This window comes from Ursus arctos, unplaced genomic scaffold, assembly GCF_023065955.2.
Source record: "Ursus arctos isolate Adak ecotype North America unplaced genomic scaffold, UrsArc2.0 scaffold_8, whole genome shotgun sequence".
In the NCBI taxonomy this organism is placed as follows: domain Eukaryota; kingdom Metazoa; phylum Chordata; class Mammalia; order Carnivora; family Ursidae; genus Ursus; species Ursus arctos.
Window position 1 is genome coordinate 50,885,196 of NW_026623100.1, and position 18,014 is coordinate 50,903,209.

Below are 18,014 nucleotides of genomic sequence, written 5' to 3' on the forward strand. Positions count from 1 at the left end.
CTTTGTGGAAGGTAGTCAGTGTCCAAAGATAGCTGCCATCAAGTTTTCCTTCCCTCCATGGGCACGCTGCTTCTCACAATGTGAGGTGAAGTCTCTTCTCTTGCCTGAATCTATGCTGGCCTTGGGACTCCCTGGGGCCAACAGAATGTGGCTGACGTAACAGTATGTTGGCAGTGGGCCAAGTCTTGAGATGACTGGCGTCTTCCACTTCCTCTCTGGAAGCCAGTCATCAGGGAAAACAGTCAGCCCTCCTGACGCTACCATGCTGTGAGGAAGCCCACATCGGCCACTCCAAAGGAGACAATTGCCCAGCACCCCCCAGATGATCCTGTGACCCCAGCTGAGGTGACCATCATGAGAGTGAAGCAGCCACCAGCCCCTATGGACACCATGGGCAGCAGGAGAACCATCCAGCGGAGCCCTGTTCAGATGCAGAGTCGTGAGAAATAATAACTGGATATTCTAAGCCACTAAGTTTTGGGGCCGTTTGTTACATAGCAACAGATAACTGAAACATCTTTACATATGCTTTTCTTCCTAATCATTGTTCTCCTGAAAAAGGAAAAGACTCTCCAAGGTTCTTCAGTGTCCACCTCAGCCTGGCTCCTGCAGATTTCTCCAGGCTTTCACTTGAGACATCAGCCAAACTGGTCTTCTCGCTGTTTCTTAACATGTCTGTCCCAGATACTCCCATTTCTATGATTTTACTCACCACCAACCCTGTCTGAAGGCTGGACTGATTTCCCCTCTTCAATCGTACCACCACTTTGTGGGAATTTTCCACTCTTGAAGGTCAGATAGAAGAATGGCATTCGCTCCTAAGTGATCTCTGTCCTCTGAACTCCGGAATTATTCATTGGAAAGTCTCTGCTCCCTTGTTGTTATTTGCTTTTTAAAGTCAGTTTTGTGTCCTCATGTCATAAACTCCTCTGAATGCAGAGACCGAGCACATACCTGTTTATGTTATAACATCTAACGGAGGGCCTGGAAGACAGGCCCCTCAGAAAACACTCAGAAAATAGGTTTTATGGATGATCATGTTGTTATATATATATTTTTTCTTTAGAGCAGCATTTTGGTGGTGATGCCCTGGCTCTGTCTTCATTTTCAGCTGTTCTGTAGCTATCACATTGAATTTCCATTGCTACTTCTCACATAACGATACCGCAGGTCTTTTTTTCTGAATATGAAGAACGAGTTCATAGGTTTTGGTAAGAAGTAGAAAAATGAAAATCACTTGATACATTTTTTTTTCTTGCCAAGACAAGGAAAATGCTATTGATTCCCTCCTCTGCTTTTCAGGTCGGGAAGTTCATGCACGGGGAATCATTTCCTTGTCACTTAAACGCTGACGTGTAATATGATCATGGTAGGCACTGAAAACACGTATATGAAGTCCCAGCGGCATAAAAATCCATGAGTGGAAACCGATAAAAGATTGACAGGACTGTTTTCTAAGAAAGCAAAGAGCTGACAGCTAATGCATAAAGGGTTTCTTCTGCACACCAGGGACGCTTACCTGACTCCTAATCCTCCTGCTGGCCGTGGGAGTCAAATATTTATGTTCCAGATACCAGGCTCGCTCCTGGAACACCAGCTTGGTTCCATATAACAGACAAAACTAAGGCATGGGGGAAGAGGAGAGAAATGAACAAACAGTGGTATATTAGAAAGTGCAGACTCTAAGGAGGAAGAAGAAAATAGCATAATATTACATTTCATTGAATCATAAAAGTTAATACTGTCTAACTCTAAATGGTCACATTTTGGATGTGCAGTATATGTTTTATTTTTAAAAATTATTCTACCGGGGATGTACTGTATGGTGACTAACATAATAAAAAAACATTAAAAAAATTATTCTATAGAACACATAAAGCATATATAAAAATAGAATAGCATAGTGAACTGCCGTATGGTCATTCCCCCAGTTCCACAAATATTAACTGATGGTCAATCTCACTTGACCTGTAACCTCACCCCGTTTTCCCTCAGCCCAGATTATTTAGAAGCAAAATCCATATATAGTATTTTTTAAAACACGATGTAGTATTTTTGTTTGATTTCCTTCTCAATTCATGAAAGGATATTCTGAACGGACATTCTGAACATCATCTTGATATTTTCCATTGAGCCCTATTTCATGAAACTTTCATAAAAATAGCATTCCTCGTTTACATTTGTTTCAATATGTTTTTCCTATTATACTCCTGAAACGTACCCACAGAACTCCTTCATGACATCAGTGGCATCGAGCAATAATAAATGAATTTTCCTGTATCAAGCAGCAACTTTTTAATTAACTATTTAGTTTTTAATATTCAATCATTTGAAAATCATACAAAAGCCGAGAGAAGAGTAGAATGTCCTTCCACGTCCTCATCACCCAGTTTCCACAACCATCCACTTGTGGCCAATCTTGTTTTATCTCCCTCCCACCCTTTCTGTATTACTGTGAAGCAAAGCTTTTTCATCTATAAGCTTTTCATCTATAAGCTTTTCACTGTGTATCTCTAAAAGACGATGACTCTTCAGAAGTCAGATTATGTAAAGTCCACCCAAGTGACAATAACAAAACCCTCAATTCAGAGTCAAATGGAAATGATCTGCATTGCCAGAAGACAGTATGTTTTCTATGGCCCACGAGACTCTGAAATAACACAGTTTGAAGTCATGTAGACTACATGGGCTCTTCCTTTTCTGAGGTTCTGGGACACCGTTGAACTAGCATCATTATGGAGAGCCTCAACTGTTCAATCTTCCCAGAAAGGGTCACAGTATGGCTTAGTAGCTTGTCTATGAGAGATATTTAAGATTAATTATGGCGCTTTTACCACCTTGCCAACATTCTGCTTGGCTAGTGTAAGCTTCCTTTGGCCCTTTTATATAACGGCAGTAAAGATGTTGGCTGACCCTGCGGACGTCGTGAGAGCAACTGAAAAATACTGTCATACACCCTGATAACATGAATTCTTACAAAAATAATAAATCGTATAGATTACGTGGCTTAACTGCACCACAAGTCTCTAGGTGAACTTCATGTCTACTAAAAAATACTTACTGAGGATTCCTAGGTATAGAAAGTTAATTCTCATCACTCCTGGGTCTATAAACATATAAGGTCAGTGAGAAGAAATCCAGAGCCACAGAATAGAAGTATTTTTTGAAATAATCTAACTCATTTTCTCACTCAATCCAGAATCCTGTGTCAGTCAAGGTACAACCAAGAAACAGATGACATGTTCACATTAGGATGATTCAAGAGGAGTTCAAGAAATTATTTTCATAAAGGGGTGGACAAGTTGTAGGAGAACCACAAGGGATAGTGCAGTACCCCAGAGCTAGTATGTCTGGAACTGCTACCAGCTCTAGGTTTCAAGGGAGGAGGGCAGGGAGTGGCTACGGGATCCCGGAAGAGAGAGATGTACAGCCAGAGACTTCTTAAGAGGAGCTGTGACCTTCAGCCTAGGAACACAGAAATCCCATGGTGACCCCACAGGGAGGCAGGCAGGGGGCAGGAATATCCCTACCTCATTCTCCACCCCTCCTCAATCTTTAACTGGGATGTAATCTAACTCATGTCTCTGGCTTGTCCATAAGGATATCCTGAGAGTCTGGCAAGGTGTTGGCTAAAATCAAGATACACCAATTTCCCCAGATTTTCTCTTCTAGTAACCTGATTAAGAAAGGAAATGAGATTCGTTTAGGAAGGCTTAGCCATAGTGAACACAGATAGGCTCCTAGTGACCATCTCTTTTCTAATTGCTCACAAGCTATTCTGAATACTCTTTTCTAGAATTTTAACTTGGATTTATATCAATCTCAAATTCTATAGTTTCCCAAATCTACTTTTTTCCCCACTTTTAAAAAATGTGCATATTTGCTCATTTCTAATTTTCTGATATCTCTCTTTTGACCTTCTTGGTTTTCCAAAGGACAACTGCAAGTCCTTCCCAATTCAGACAGAAGATGGGAACATTATAGAGGATGAAGAATTTTGCTTTCTTTTTGCCATCTCTTAACACCAACGCTTTCTTCCCCAAACCAGAAGCCTGTTTCTTCAAACTCTGAATGTAGCTAAAAATGACCTCTTAAGTCTTCATCAGATTATTTGTCAAGCCTCATGTTATGCTGGGATTTGGCCATCCTGACATTTATTAAATGCTATCCTGTTGTATTTATCCTCGGACAAGCATCTCTCTCCCATCACCTCTCTCCTCATTGCTTAGATTTAGCTACCCTAGACCTGTGCATCAAGGAGCACCCCCATACTCTTAGCCTGGTCTCTTAAAATGTGTCCCAAACCACAACTTTTCTCTGTATCTACTGTATTGTCAGAATAATATTTTGCTGCAGACCAGTAAAAACCCTGAACACCAAAGCTTGGATACCCTGGTTGGCAACACTTTGCTCATGATGTCACATTGCCATATTGTTTTGTTGTTGGGAGAATTAGGAGCTGTCTATAGGGCCTCCAGAAAAAGAAAACAACTGGAAGCCTTGTTGGCTCTTTCTGGACTACAGCCCCTGTACCTTTTCCCTCTGCTGGTTTTAATCTGTATCCTTTTGTGAGGCACATACAGATTTTATACATCTGGGTCCTGTGAGTCCTTCTAGCAAATCATCAAACCTGAGGGTGATCTTGGGAACCCACGACATAGACCCCATTTACACATGAAGACACAGAGGCTCAAGAAAGTTGAATTACAGAGCCAGGGTTGGAACTAAGTTTTTCAGGATTCAAAGATATTTTTCGATCTACCATAGCACCTCTACTTTTCAGAATTTAAAAAACCAAAACAGACAACTCTTTCAAAATACAGAGGCCATAGATTCTATTCTGGGTAAGATGAAGTAAAAGACTCATTCAGTTCTCCCACTGAATGTAGCCATTACTCCTGGACAGAGTGAATGCAAAAGCTATTTGAGAAATTCAAAAAATCAACAGTAGCATGAAGATTGGGTAAGAGGACCAGAATTCAAAGTACCATCAAACTGGTGGTGATTTTCATTTTTCCCCCTGGTCCTCAAGCTGCTTGTTCCTGGAGGCATATGTAGCAGACTGGGATAACTAAATCCCAAATTTGTGGCTGGAGGATGAAAAGAGGTAGCTCCAGAGAACCAGAAAGTATCAAGGAGATCATGGAGAAAAAGGGCTTGGGAAAGTAATCTTATAAAGTTGCTTAAAAACTGGGTTCAGCCCCTAGTGTGCGTACATGAATCAGATGCTAATTATCTTACAGAACAGGTTGAGAATTGAACTAGTACATAGATGAGAATGCAGGTGCCAGACTGACACTGATGGTGCATGTGTGGGACATAACAGAAGAGGACTGCAAAGGCCATGAAGACTCTACTGACACTGGAACCATAGTGAACCACAGTGAACAACTGGGTACACTGGCTGCTAACACAAACATAATAAGGTTCTCCATAGAGAATGGCAAGTTATGCACAACATCTAGGTAAGAAATAACAGCAATTCTACACAGTCTTTCCCAGAAAATAGAAGAGAGAACCCTCCCCAACTCACTTTATGGGGCCAACATTACCGTGATATCGAAACTGAACAAAGACAGTACAGGAAAGAAAAAACTGTAGACAAATATTTCTCGTGAATGTAAGCGTAAAAATCCCCTACAAAATATTAATAAATTGAACCCAGTAATATATACAAAAAATAATGTACCATGACCAGGTGGGCATTATCCTGGGAGTGCAAGGCTGGTTCAATACACTAAAATGAATCATCATGGCAATGATGTTTTTGAATTTGACACCAAAAGCAAAGGAAACAAAAGCAAAAGTAAGTAAGTGAGACTACATCAAACTAAAAAGCTTCTGCACAGCAAAGGAAACCATCGATGAAATGAAAAGGCAAACCTATCAAATGGGAGAAAATATTTGCAAATCATATATCTGGTAAGGAGTCAAGATCCAAAATATATAAAGAACCCATACAACTCAATAGCAAAAACAAACAAACAAAACCCCCAATCTGATTTAAAAATGGGCAGAATGGGGGACACCTGAGTGGCTCAGCTGGTTAAGCCTCTGGCTTCAGCTCAGGTCATGATCCCAGGGTTCTGGGATGGAGCTGAGCATTGGGCTCCCTGGTCAGCAGGGAGGCTGCTTCTCCCTCTCTCCCTGCTGTTCCCCTGTTTGTTCTCTCCCCTAACCCCATCAAATAAATAAATGAAATATTTTTTTAAATGGTCAGAGGATCTAAATAAACATTTTTCCAAAGAAAACATACAGATGGCCAACAGGTATACGAAAAGATATTCAACATCACTAATCATCAGGGAAATGCCAATTGAAAACACAATGAGATTTCGCCTTATAGCTATTAGAATGGCTATTATCAAAGAGACAAAAGATAACAAATGCTGGTAAGAACATGGAGAAAAAAGTCCTCGTGCACTGTGGGTGGGACTGTAAATTGGTGCAGCCACTCTGGCAAATACTATGAAGGTTCCTCAAAGAATTAAAAATGGAACTATCATATGATCCAGCAATTCCACTTCTGGGTATTTATCATAAAACCTGAAAACACTAACTTGAAAAGGTATCTGCTCCCTACCGATGTTCACTGCAATGTTATTCACAATAACTAAGCTATGGAAACAACCTAAGTGTCCATTAACCAATGAATGCATAAAGAAAATGTGGCATATACAGTTGACCTTGAACATTGCAGGGGTTAGAGGCACTAACCTCCTGTGGTGTCAAAAATCCACATATAACTTTTTTTCCTTTTTCCTTTTTGTAATTTAAGTTCAATTGAATTAACATGTAGTGTAATAGTTTCAGAGGTAAAATTTAGTGATTCATCGGTTGCATATAATACGTGCTCATTACATCAAATGCCCTCCTTAATGCCCATCACCCAGGTACCCCATCTGCCCCCCTGCCTCACCTCCGGCAACCCACAGTTTGTTTCCTATAGTTAGGAGTCTCTTACGGTTTTTCTCCCTCTCTGATTGCATTTTATTTTTCCTTCCCTTTCCCTATGTTCATCTGTTTTGTTTCTAAATTCCACATATGAGTGAAATCATATGATATTTGTCTTTTTCTGACTGACTTATTTCCCTTAGCATAATACCCTCTAGTTCTATCCACATCATTGCAAATGGCAAGATTTCATAGTTTTTTTGATGGCTGAGTAATATTCCACTGTGTGTGTGTGTGTGTGTGTGTGTGTGTGTGTGTGTGTGTATACCACATCTTCTTTATCCATTCATCTGTCGATGGACATCTAGGCTCTTTCCAAAGTTTGGCTATTGTGGACATTGCTGCTATAAACACTGGGGTGCAGGTGCCCCTTTGGATCACTACATTTGTATCTTTAGGGTAAATCCCTAGTAGTGCAATTGCTGGGTCACAGGGTAGCTCTATTTTCAACTTTTTGAGGAACCTCCGTACTGTTTTCCAGAGTGGCTTCACCAGCTTGCATTCCCACTAGCAGTGTAAGAGGGCTCCCCTTTCTCCGCATCCTCACCAACATCTGTCATTTCCTGACTTGTTAATTTTAGCCATTCTGACTGGTCTGAAGTGGTATCTCATTGTGGTTTTGATTTATATTTCCCTGATGCCAAATGATATTGAATATTTTTTCATGTGTCTGTTGGCCATTTGATATCTTCTTTGGAGAAGTGTCTGTTCATGTCTTCTGCCCTGTTCTTGACTGGATTATTTGTTCTTTGGGTGCTGAGTTTGATAAGTTCTTTATAGATTTTGGATACTAGCCCTTTATTTGATAAGACATTTGGCAAATAACTTTTCTCATTCTGTAGGTTGTCTTTCGGTTTTGTTGACTGTTTCCTCTGCTGTGCAAAAGCTTTTTATCTTGATGAAGTCTGAATAGTTCATTTTTGCCATTTTTGCCTTTGTTTCCCTTGCCTTTGGAGACGTGTCTAGCAAGAAGTTGCTGTGGCCAAGGTCACAGAGGTTGTTACAAGTGTTCACCTCTAGGAAAAATCCATATATAACTTTTGACTCCCCAAAAACTTAACTACTAATAGTTTACTGTTGATTGGAAGCCTTACTGATAACATAAGCAGTCAATGAACACATATTTTGTATATGTATTATATACTGTATTACGATAAAATAAGCTAGAGAAAAGAAAATTCTAATAAGAAAATCACAAGGAAGAAAAAACATATTCATGGTACCGCACCATAAAAAAATCTGTGTATAAGTGAACCCACGCAGTTCAAACCCATGTTGTTCAAGGGTCAATTATATATACAAGGGAATATTATTCAGCTATAAAAAAGAGAATGAAATCTTGTCATTTGCAACAGCATGGATGGATCTTGAAGACATTATGCTAAGTGAAATAAGTCAGACAGATAAAGACAAATATAACATAATCTCATTTATATATGTGGAATCTAAAAACAAAAAACAAACCAAGCTCACAGACACAGAGAACAGATTGGTGGTTGCTAGAGGTGGGGGATAGGGGGTGGTTAAAATGGTGAACTGAGTCAAAAGGTACAAAGTTCCAGTTATAAAATAAATAAGTCATGGGAATGTAATCTTCAGCTTGACCACTACAGATAATAGTACTATAGAGTAGATCTGAAAGATGTTAAGGGAATAGATCTTAAAATTTCTCATCAAAGGAAAAAAATTCTATAATTATGAATTTTGACAGATAATAAATAAACTTAATGTAGTGATCATTTTGCAATATATACAAATATCAAATCATTATATGTACACCTGAAGCTAATATAATGTTGCATGTCTATTACACCTCAATAAAAATATTATATTAAAAGGGCAAAGAACCAAAAATGTGATAGAAAAATGAGAAAAAGACGTGAACAGAAAATTCAAAAAAATAAAATGTTGTCTTTAAATATATAAAAAATATTCAAATCACTTATAGAGAAATAATGCTGAGATACTATCATTTTATCTGATGTGCTAAAGTTATATATATAATATTAAATTCTCTCAGTGAGACTATAGGGAAACACAAACTCTCATATATAGCTAATGGGAATGTAAATTGGTAGAACTCATCTGCAGGGGGGAGGGGCAGAGGGAGAAGCAGATTCCCTGCCAAGCCCGGGCCCCAGCATCATGAGCCGAGCTGAAGGCAGATGCCCAACGGACTGAACCACACAGGCGCCCTCAAGATAAAAATTCTTATGAAGCTAGGAGGAGAAGCGAACTTTCTTAACTTGATTAAGGACAGCTACACCACGCAGACACACACAGACACACACACACATGCCAAAAAATCAAAACAACAACAAAAAACCCCTCTACTGCTAATATCTACTTAATGACAAAAAACTAAATTCTTTTTGCCTAAGATCCACAACAAGGCACAGATGTCTGTTTTCATCACTCTTATTCATCGATACACTGGAAGTTCTAGTCCACGTAATAAGGCAAAACAAAACAAAACAAAAAACCCAAACAACAACAAACAAACAAGAAGACATAAAAATTAGAAGAGAAAAAATACAAATTAGAAAGGAAAAAATAAAACTGTCCCTGTTTGCTTGCAAACATAGAAAACCTGTAAGAAATGTAAAAAAAAAAAAAAAAAAAATCCAAAATCTCTAGAATTAATAGTGAGCTTGCAAAATCACAGGATATAAGGTCAATACAAAAAATATCAACTGAACTTCTAGATATTAGCAATGTACTATTAGAAACAAATTTAAAACAATATACCCTTTGGGGTGTCTGGGTGGCTCAGTCAGTTAAGCGTCTGACTCTTGATTTTAGCTCAGCTCATGATCTCAGGGTTGTGGGATGTAGCCCTGCGTCAGGCTCAATGCTCCATGGGGAGTTTTCTAGAGGATTCTCTCCCTCTCCCTCTCAAATAAATAAATTTAAAAAAACCAATATATCCCTTAAAATAGCTCACTCCAAAATTTCAAACTTGGGCATAAATCTACAAAAACTTGTATATTATCTTTATGCTGAAAACTACAAATGCTGATGAAAGAAATCAAGGAAGAACTAATAAAATAGCTTAGAAGAGTCAAATAGTACATTTGTCAATTCTCCCCAAATTAATCCATAGATTTAATGTAACTCTAATCGAAATTAGAGAACTTTTTGGAAATATAGACAAACTAATTCTAAAAATTTATATGGAAAGGCAAAGAAACTAGAATGACCTAAGCAATTTGAAAAAGAAGAATTAAGTTGGAGGAACCACCCTATTTGACTTATAAAGTTATAAAGACTTATTATAAAGTTATGGTATTCAAGATAGCATGATATTGTCAAGGGATAGACACATAGATCAATGGAAGAAAAAAAAAATAGAGAACCCAGAAATAGACCCCTGCGAATATGCCTGAATGATTCTTGACAAAGATGCAAAAGGAATTTAATGGAACAAAAATAGTCTCTCAACAAATGGTGCAGAAACAATTGGATATCAATGGTCAAAAGACAAACAAACCTGACCTAAGACTCGCACCTGTTCACAGATTTGTTCAAAGTGAATCATTGATCTGAATATAAAATATAAAAATCTAAAACTTTTAGGGAAAAAAAATAGGAGAAACCTTCCATGACCTTGAGTTAAACATTCTTAGTTCTTTGATAGGACAACAAAAGCACAATCCATAAAAGACAATTTGATAAAACTGGATTTCATCAAAACCAAAAACTTTTGCTTTGCAAAGGGCACTGTTAAGAGGATGAAAATGCATGTTACAGACTTGGAGAAAATATTTGCAAATCACACATTGATGAAAGAATTTGTATCCATAATTTATAAAGAACTCTTAAAACTCAACAGTAGGAAAACAAATTATCCAGTTTAAAAATGGGCAAAAGATTTGAACAGACTTTACTAAAGAGGATATACAGATGGCAAAAAAAAGCATGTGAAAAAATTTCAATAAGATTAGGTATTAGAGAGATGGAAATTAAAACCATGATGACTTTCTCCTACATCCCTATTGGAATGGCAAAAACAACAACAACAAAATACTGATAATACCACATGTTGGTGAAGATACCGTGCAAGCAAATCTCTCATACACTGGGGATGTGAAGTTTCTTATAAAGTTAAACAGACATTTACCACATGACCCAATACACTCACTCCTAGTATTTACCTTAGGGCAGTGGTTCTCCACTGTGGATGATTTTTGTCCCCCCAAGGGACATTTGGCAATGTGTGCAGACATTCTGGTTGTCATAACTTGGGGATTTCTACTGACATCTGGGACGTAGAGGCCAGAGATACTGCTAAACATTCTACAATGCTCAGGGCAGTCTCCTACAACAAAGAAGTATCTGGCCCAAAATGTTAATAGTGCCAAAGGTGAGAAACTGCCCTAGAGGAAGAAAACTTATGTTTACATAATATAATAACCTGTATGTGAACATATATAGCAGCCCTACTCACAGTCATCAAAACTGGAAACAGCCCAGATGTCCTGCACCGGGTAAAGGGATAAACAAACAGTGGTACGTCCATACAGTGGAAGCTACTCGGCAATGAAAAGGTCTAAGTGTTGATGTGTGCAACTACTCGGCTGCATCTCAAGGGGGACGCGCTGAGTGAAGGAAGCCAGTATCCAAAGATTACATATGATCCCATTTACATCACATTCTCCAGAGACAAAACTACAGTGACGGACAATGACATGTTGGTTGCTAGGGATTATCGGAAGAAGGAGAGATGATTATAAAACGATTCTATGAGAGATTGTAGGATGGTCAAATTGTTCTGTATCCCGATGGTGGCAGCTAACCATTCTATCTGTGTGTTAAAATGCACAGAACTACACACCTTTAAACAAGGCCATTTTGCTGTATTAAATATATCATCTTCCTATGTCCAGGCTCCTCCTTCTTCACTGTGGCGAGCTCCAAGCTGAAATAGCTATATTTTCTTTTTTTTTTTTAATGTTTTTTTATTATATTATGTTAGTCACCATACAGTACATCCCTGGTTTCTGATGTAAAGTTCGATGATTCATTAGTTGCGTATAACACCCAGTGCACCATGCAATGCGTGCCCTCCTCACTACCCATCACCAGCCTATCCCATTCCCCCCCACCCCCTCTGAAGCCCTCAGTTTGTTTCTCAGAGTCCATAGTGAAATAGCTATATTTTCTAAGGGTTCCCTGTACTACAACCTTGTCCAAGGATCCCTCCTTGGTTTCCTCCACTGAAAGTTACCTCTGCCCTCCTTGCATTCCCACAGAGGTCTGTTTTCCCCTCTGTTACACGGTCTGCTTGTTGGTGTAATTATTTGCCCATGTGACTTTCTCCCTGCCCACAGGGTGATCAGGGAGGCAGGAGCTGTGGGTTCATGGCATCTTGGAATTTCTGCAGCACCTAGCGTAGCATCAGGGCTCAGAATGCCTTTGTGGAACTGAAAAGTTCAGAGTGTCTGGGTTCCCAGGAGCATAAGCCCACTGGGACCAAGAGCAGCAAGAAGGGAGGTTGCCTGCGATTTATGACAAGTAGGCAGCCTATATCCATGGCCTGAGCTGCATAATAAGCAAGAAGATGAAGCAAAAGGACTGACTTGGACCTCTGGTGTCAGACAAGATAAACAAAGCTTATTAATTCATAGTAATACCAGCATGATCTCAGAACAGTTTCCCCCAGCAACAACCCAGTTCTCTCACTGTGATGAAGTGCTCTGCCTTCTGCCTCAGACTTTAGCCACTTGGGATCTGCATTATTGCCTCGTAAAATTGATGGGCAATGGCACCATCTCTTGGTTTAAGGAATTTCTGCCAGCATTAGCAAAAAGCATTGGCTTTGCAATTTCTAAGGGCATTCCCTGCAATAGGAAAGTGATTAAAAACTGGGTGAGTCTGGAACAAGGCTCCTCTCTAATCCTTCTGACGCACCTGCCCAGCCTCCTCCAAGCCATCAGCTCCAGGTGTGAGCTCCTCAGCTTCCAGAGAAGAGGAAGGCTTATTTATATTTAACTGGAAAAGCAGGGAGAGGCATCTTAAGTGTCTTTTTCTTTGATCACCCATGGAAGTTGTTCAAGATCAAAGTTTCTTTTCCTTCCAAACTGCCTGAAGATGTTAATTTTTTTTTAATCCAATCTGCTCAATATTTCCTGTGTCTTTAATGCTTCTCTTCTTCCAGAAAGGTGGCAGGCAGTGGCAGCTGAATCATTCTGGTAGCTCAGAGTGCTCTGGGAGAAGAGGGCTGAGGATGAAGGTGATCTTTTCTTTCTGAATTTTTTGGATCTTTGAACACGGAGGAGCCTGGGATGGCTTGCTCTTCACCACCACATTCTGTGGCAGAGGAACAAGTTTCTCTTCATGGGAGATGAGTATCACAGTAGAGTGATGGTGGGCCATGTGCTGGTGTCATGGTGGATCAAACACAGAGGGCGTGGTAGTAGTGAGGGAAGAGCCACAGACAGCCAGACCCAAGGCACGTCCTATTTTATGCCTCATTAGAAAAGTCTAGACGTAGCTATATCCTGGCGTCCTCAAACACTGGGAAACGGAGAGCGCAGAAAATCATCTGCAGGAAGCAAAAACTCGACAAGCCAAAAAAGAGACAGAGGGAAAGCTCTGGAGAAGGTAACTTTGAGACATCTTTTCAGCAGCATGCTGACTACAAGCGTGTGGACACAGGGGAGACCAGAGCTCTGGTGCTTCTGAACCTGAGGGTAGACTGATAAGAAAATGTTTTTTCTAGGGGCACCTGGGTGGCTCAGTCGTTAAGCGTCTGCCTTCAGCCCAGGGCGTGATCCCGGCGTTGTGGGATCGCGCCCCGCATCAGGCTCCTCCGCTGGGAGCCTGCTTCTTCCTCTCCCACTCCCCCTGCTTGTGTTCCCTCTCTCGCTGGCTGTCTCTCTCTCTATCAAATAAATAAATAAAAATCTTAAAAAAAAAAAAGACCTGAGCTGAGATCAAGAAAATGCTTTTTCTTCTATTGGGGTTCTTATAGCTGGCTGCAGAATTCAAGCTATCCTGTGATTGCCATACTCTGGCAAACCCACACTCTCCCTTGTGATGTTGCGATGTACTAGCCTTACCATGATCAGTGGGAGTGAGAAAATTCAGAAAGCAAAGCTTTTCAGGAAGAGATGAGGCCATTCCCTCTGGGGCTCCTTACACAATCCACTGTTTAGACTGGCTCAGAACCATACCATACCCCTACTTTATGCAGACAGGTTAAGCAACTTGTAGAAAAGCCTTCAGCCAGGCTCTTCTCTTCTGACTTGTTTTAACCCATAATTGATCCTAACTTCTTGCTACTCCCAATTCCCTGTCTGTCCTTGGTTTGCAACCATCACGACCATCTACCTTCAAAATTGTTTTCATCTTGCAAAACTGGAACTCTGTACCCAGTCAATAACGCCTCAGTCTTGCGTCCGCATGGTCCCTGGCAACTACCCTTCTACTTCTACTACTGTCTCTATGAATTTGCCTACTCTAGGCACTTCATGTGAGTGGACTCATGTAACATATGACTTTTGTGACTGGCTTACTTCACTTAGCATAATGTCTTCAAGGTTCATCCATGCTGCAGCATGTGTCAGAATTTCCTTCTCTTTTTAAGGCTGAATAATATTCCACTGCATGTGGATGCCACATTTTGCTTATCCATCCATACATTGATGGACATTTGGGCTCCTTCCACTTTTCGGCTGTTGTGAATAGTGCTGCTATGAACACGAGTGTACAGATAACTGTTCGAGTCGCCCCTTTCAATTCTTTTGGGTGTATGCCCTGAGGTGGAATTGCTGGATCACACAGTAGTTTTATTTTTAATTTTTTAAAAAAGATTTTATTTATTTATTTGAGAAAGAGAACGAGAGAGTGCAAGCAGGGGGAGCAGGAGAGGGAGAAGCAGACTCCCCACTGAGCAAGGAGCCTGATGCAGGGCTGGATTCCAGGACCCCGGGATCATGACCTGAGCCAAAGGCAGATGCTTAACCGACTGGAGCCACACAGGCGCCCCTATTTTTAATTTTTTAAGGAATTGCCACACTGTTTACCATAATGATTATATCATTTTACATTCCCACCAACAGTGTACCACTGTTCCAGTTTCTCCACATCCTTACTAACGTGTTATTTCATTTTTTTATAGCAGTCATCCTAATGAGTGTGAAGTGGTATCTCATTGCGACTTTGATTTATATTTCCCTAATGATTACTGATGTTGAGTATCTTTTCAGGTACTTATTGGCCATTTGTAGATCTTCTTTGCAGAAATGTTTATTCAAGTTCTTAGAACATTTTTGAACTAGGTTGTTTTTTGTTGTTTATTCATTTATTTATTTATTTGAGAAAAAGAGAGAGAGAGAGAGCATGAGCAGGAGGAGGGGCAGAGGGAGAGAGAGAAGCAGGCTCCTTGCTGAGCACGGAGCCCGATGTGGAGCACAATGCAGGGGACCAATGTGAGGCTTGATCTTGTGACCCCGAGATCACAGCCTGAGCCAAAATCAAGAGTCAGATGCTTAACTGACTGAGCCACCCAGGCGCCCCAAATGTAAATAGTTTAAATGCAACAATTAAAGACAGAAATCAGCAGAGTGGATTAAAAGCATGAACCAACTATATGCTGTCTATGGAATCATACAGATAGAAAGTAAAAGGTTGGATATATATATTTATATAGGGAGAGAGAGAAAGAGAGGGAGAGATATCACAGTTTCATAGTCTAGTGGTACAACAGTTTAAGTGTTTATTTCTCTTTACCCTCTTCTGTTTACAATATAATTGTTTTAGATTTTTTTCTGTATACGTTTAGAATCACATGAGACAGTGCTACTATTTTTGCCTCAATTATTAAACATAATTTAGAAAACTCAAAAGGAGAAGAAAAGTAGTTTGAATTTACCATTTTTTGCTCGCTGTACTATTCCTTCCTTCCTGATGTTCCACGATTCTTTCTTTCATTGCTTCTTTTCTGCTTCTAGAAACTATTTTTTAAAAAAGTTTTATTTTAGTAATCTCTACACCCAACATGGGGCTTGAATTTATGACCTCAAGATCAAAAGTCACATGCTCTTCCAACTGAGCCAGCCAGGTGCCCCCTATAGAACTTCTTTTAACTATTCCTTTAGTGTAGGTTTCCTGGTGACAAATCCTGTGGTTTTTCTTCATCTAAAAATATCTTATTTCCCCTTAATTTCTGAGGAATATTTTCACGGGATATAGGGTTTTTGGGTTGATGGGTTTTTCTCCCCAAACACTTGAAAATGTGTTACTTCCTTCTGGCACCATGGTTTCTGATGAGAAATCTGCTGTCATTTGAACTGATTTTCCCCTATAGAAAAGGTGTTACTTCCTTCTCGTTGCTTTCAAATTTTTTTGTCTTTAGTTTTCAGTATTTTAATTATGGTGTGTCTCGATGTGGATTTCTTTTGGTTATGCTGTTTGTCATTCAGCTTCTTAAATTTGTAGGTTTATGCCTTTGCCAAATTTGGGAAATTCTCAGCTATTACTCCTTTGAGTACTTTTCCAGCCTTGCCATCTTTCTCCTCTCCTTCTGGGACTCCAATGACACAAATGTTAAATTTTTTGTTATAGTCCCAAACGTCCCTGATGCTCTCTTCCCTCTTCTCTTCCTCCACCTCCCCCTCTTCCTCCTTTTTCTTCTACATTCACTCTGTTGTTTAGATTCAGTTCATTTCTCTCTTTTTAAAAGATTTTATTTGCAAGTAATCTCTACACCCAATGTGGGGCTCAAACCCATAACCCCAAGATCAAGGGTCACATGCTCCACTGATTGAGACAGCCACACACCCCTGGACTCAGTTAATTTCTATGGTTCTATCTTCCAGGTCAGTTGGTCTTTCCTTTGACCCCTCCATTCTACTGTTGAGACCATCTATTGAGATATTTATTTCAGTTACTGTATTTTCCAGTTCTAATATTTCCATTTGGTTGCTTATATTTTCTATTTCTTTGCTGAGACTATTCAATGAGACTTTCTATTGTTTTTATTTATTTTAAGCATGTTTGTAGTTACTCTTTGAAACATTTTTATGATGTCTGTTTTAAAATCTTTTTCAGATCATTTAAACATCACTATCATATCAGTGAGGTGTCTATTGATTGCTTTTCATTCAATCATGAGTGATTTTTTATTGAAACTTGACCCTTTGGGGTATTGTAATACGAGACTCTGGATCTTATTTAAACCTTATTTCAGCTAACTTTCTGTGATCCTGCCCCTTCAGAGGAAGGGAGGCATGCACTGCAGCCACTGTTAACAGCCAAGTGGGGGAACTGTCCCTCATTACTGCTGGGTGGAGGTAGGTAGCTCCCCACTAGGCCTCCATTGATAACGACCTTGGCTGGGAGGATAGGAGTCCCTCATTTCTACTGTCTACATGACCTCCACTGATACCACTGGTGTCATTATCACTGGGTGGTGGTGAAAGTCCTGAATTTCCACTTGGCCTTTTCTGACACCACCATAGCAAGAAGAGGGAGGGGTTATTTGTTACTACTCGGTAAGGAAGTCCAGGCTCCCTATGTGTTTCCCAAAGACACTGCAGTGGGGTAGGGGTGAGGTCTCCTTACTGCCAAGTGGAGATGAAAACCCTAGTTCCCTACTAGGCCTACACTGACATAATCCCAGTGGTGAGGCTGCATTTCCTCTTTATAGTCTAGTGAGCAGGGAAATCTACACTGCCTAGAAGGCTTTTGCCAGCAGGGATGAAGGTGGTTCCATTGATTTTTCTGTAGATATGGCTGGATTAGAGCAATTATTGTCTACAAGTTTTCTGTCTTGCCAGGCTGTCCCTTTTCTGATCCTTTAGCTTTTGGCTAGAGTAAAGTTTTTGGGGGGAGGGGAGGGAGGGTCTGTTCTCATTAGCCCTTTCCAGGATTCCAGCTTCTTCAGCCCCAAATATAGGCTATATAAGGCATAGAGAAAATCCGGGGGACTTCCACCACATCATTCCTGAAGTCCCTAGCCAGTCGGCTTTCAGTTTTCTCATGCTTGTTTTATAGCTAATGTCCAGTGTTTTTAGTTGAAATTATCAGAAAGAATAGGGATGATTCTGTCTGCTCCA

At 40.0% G+C, this 18,014-nt stretch overlaps 1 protein-coding gene across 1 annotated transcript in view; it reads right to left on the minus strand.

The window, feature by feature from the left end:
* The window catches only part of ACOXL (acyl-CoA oxidase like), a 330,346-nt gene that overhangs the window by 24,444 nt on the left and 287,888 nt on the right, over positions 1–18,014 (minus strand). The window contains exon 18 of the mRNA XM_057309096.1: positions 1,520–1,621. Within this exon, the coding sequence (XP_057165079.1) occupies positions 1,520–1,621 (102 nt within the window). The remainder of the gene's footprint in view (positions 1–1,519; positions 1,622–18,014) is intronic.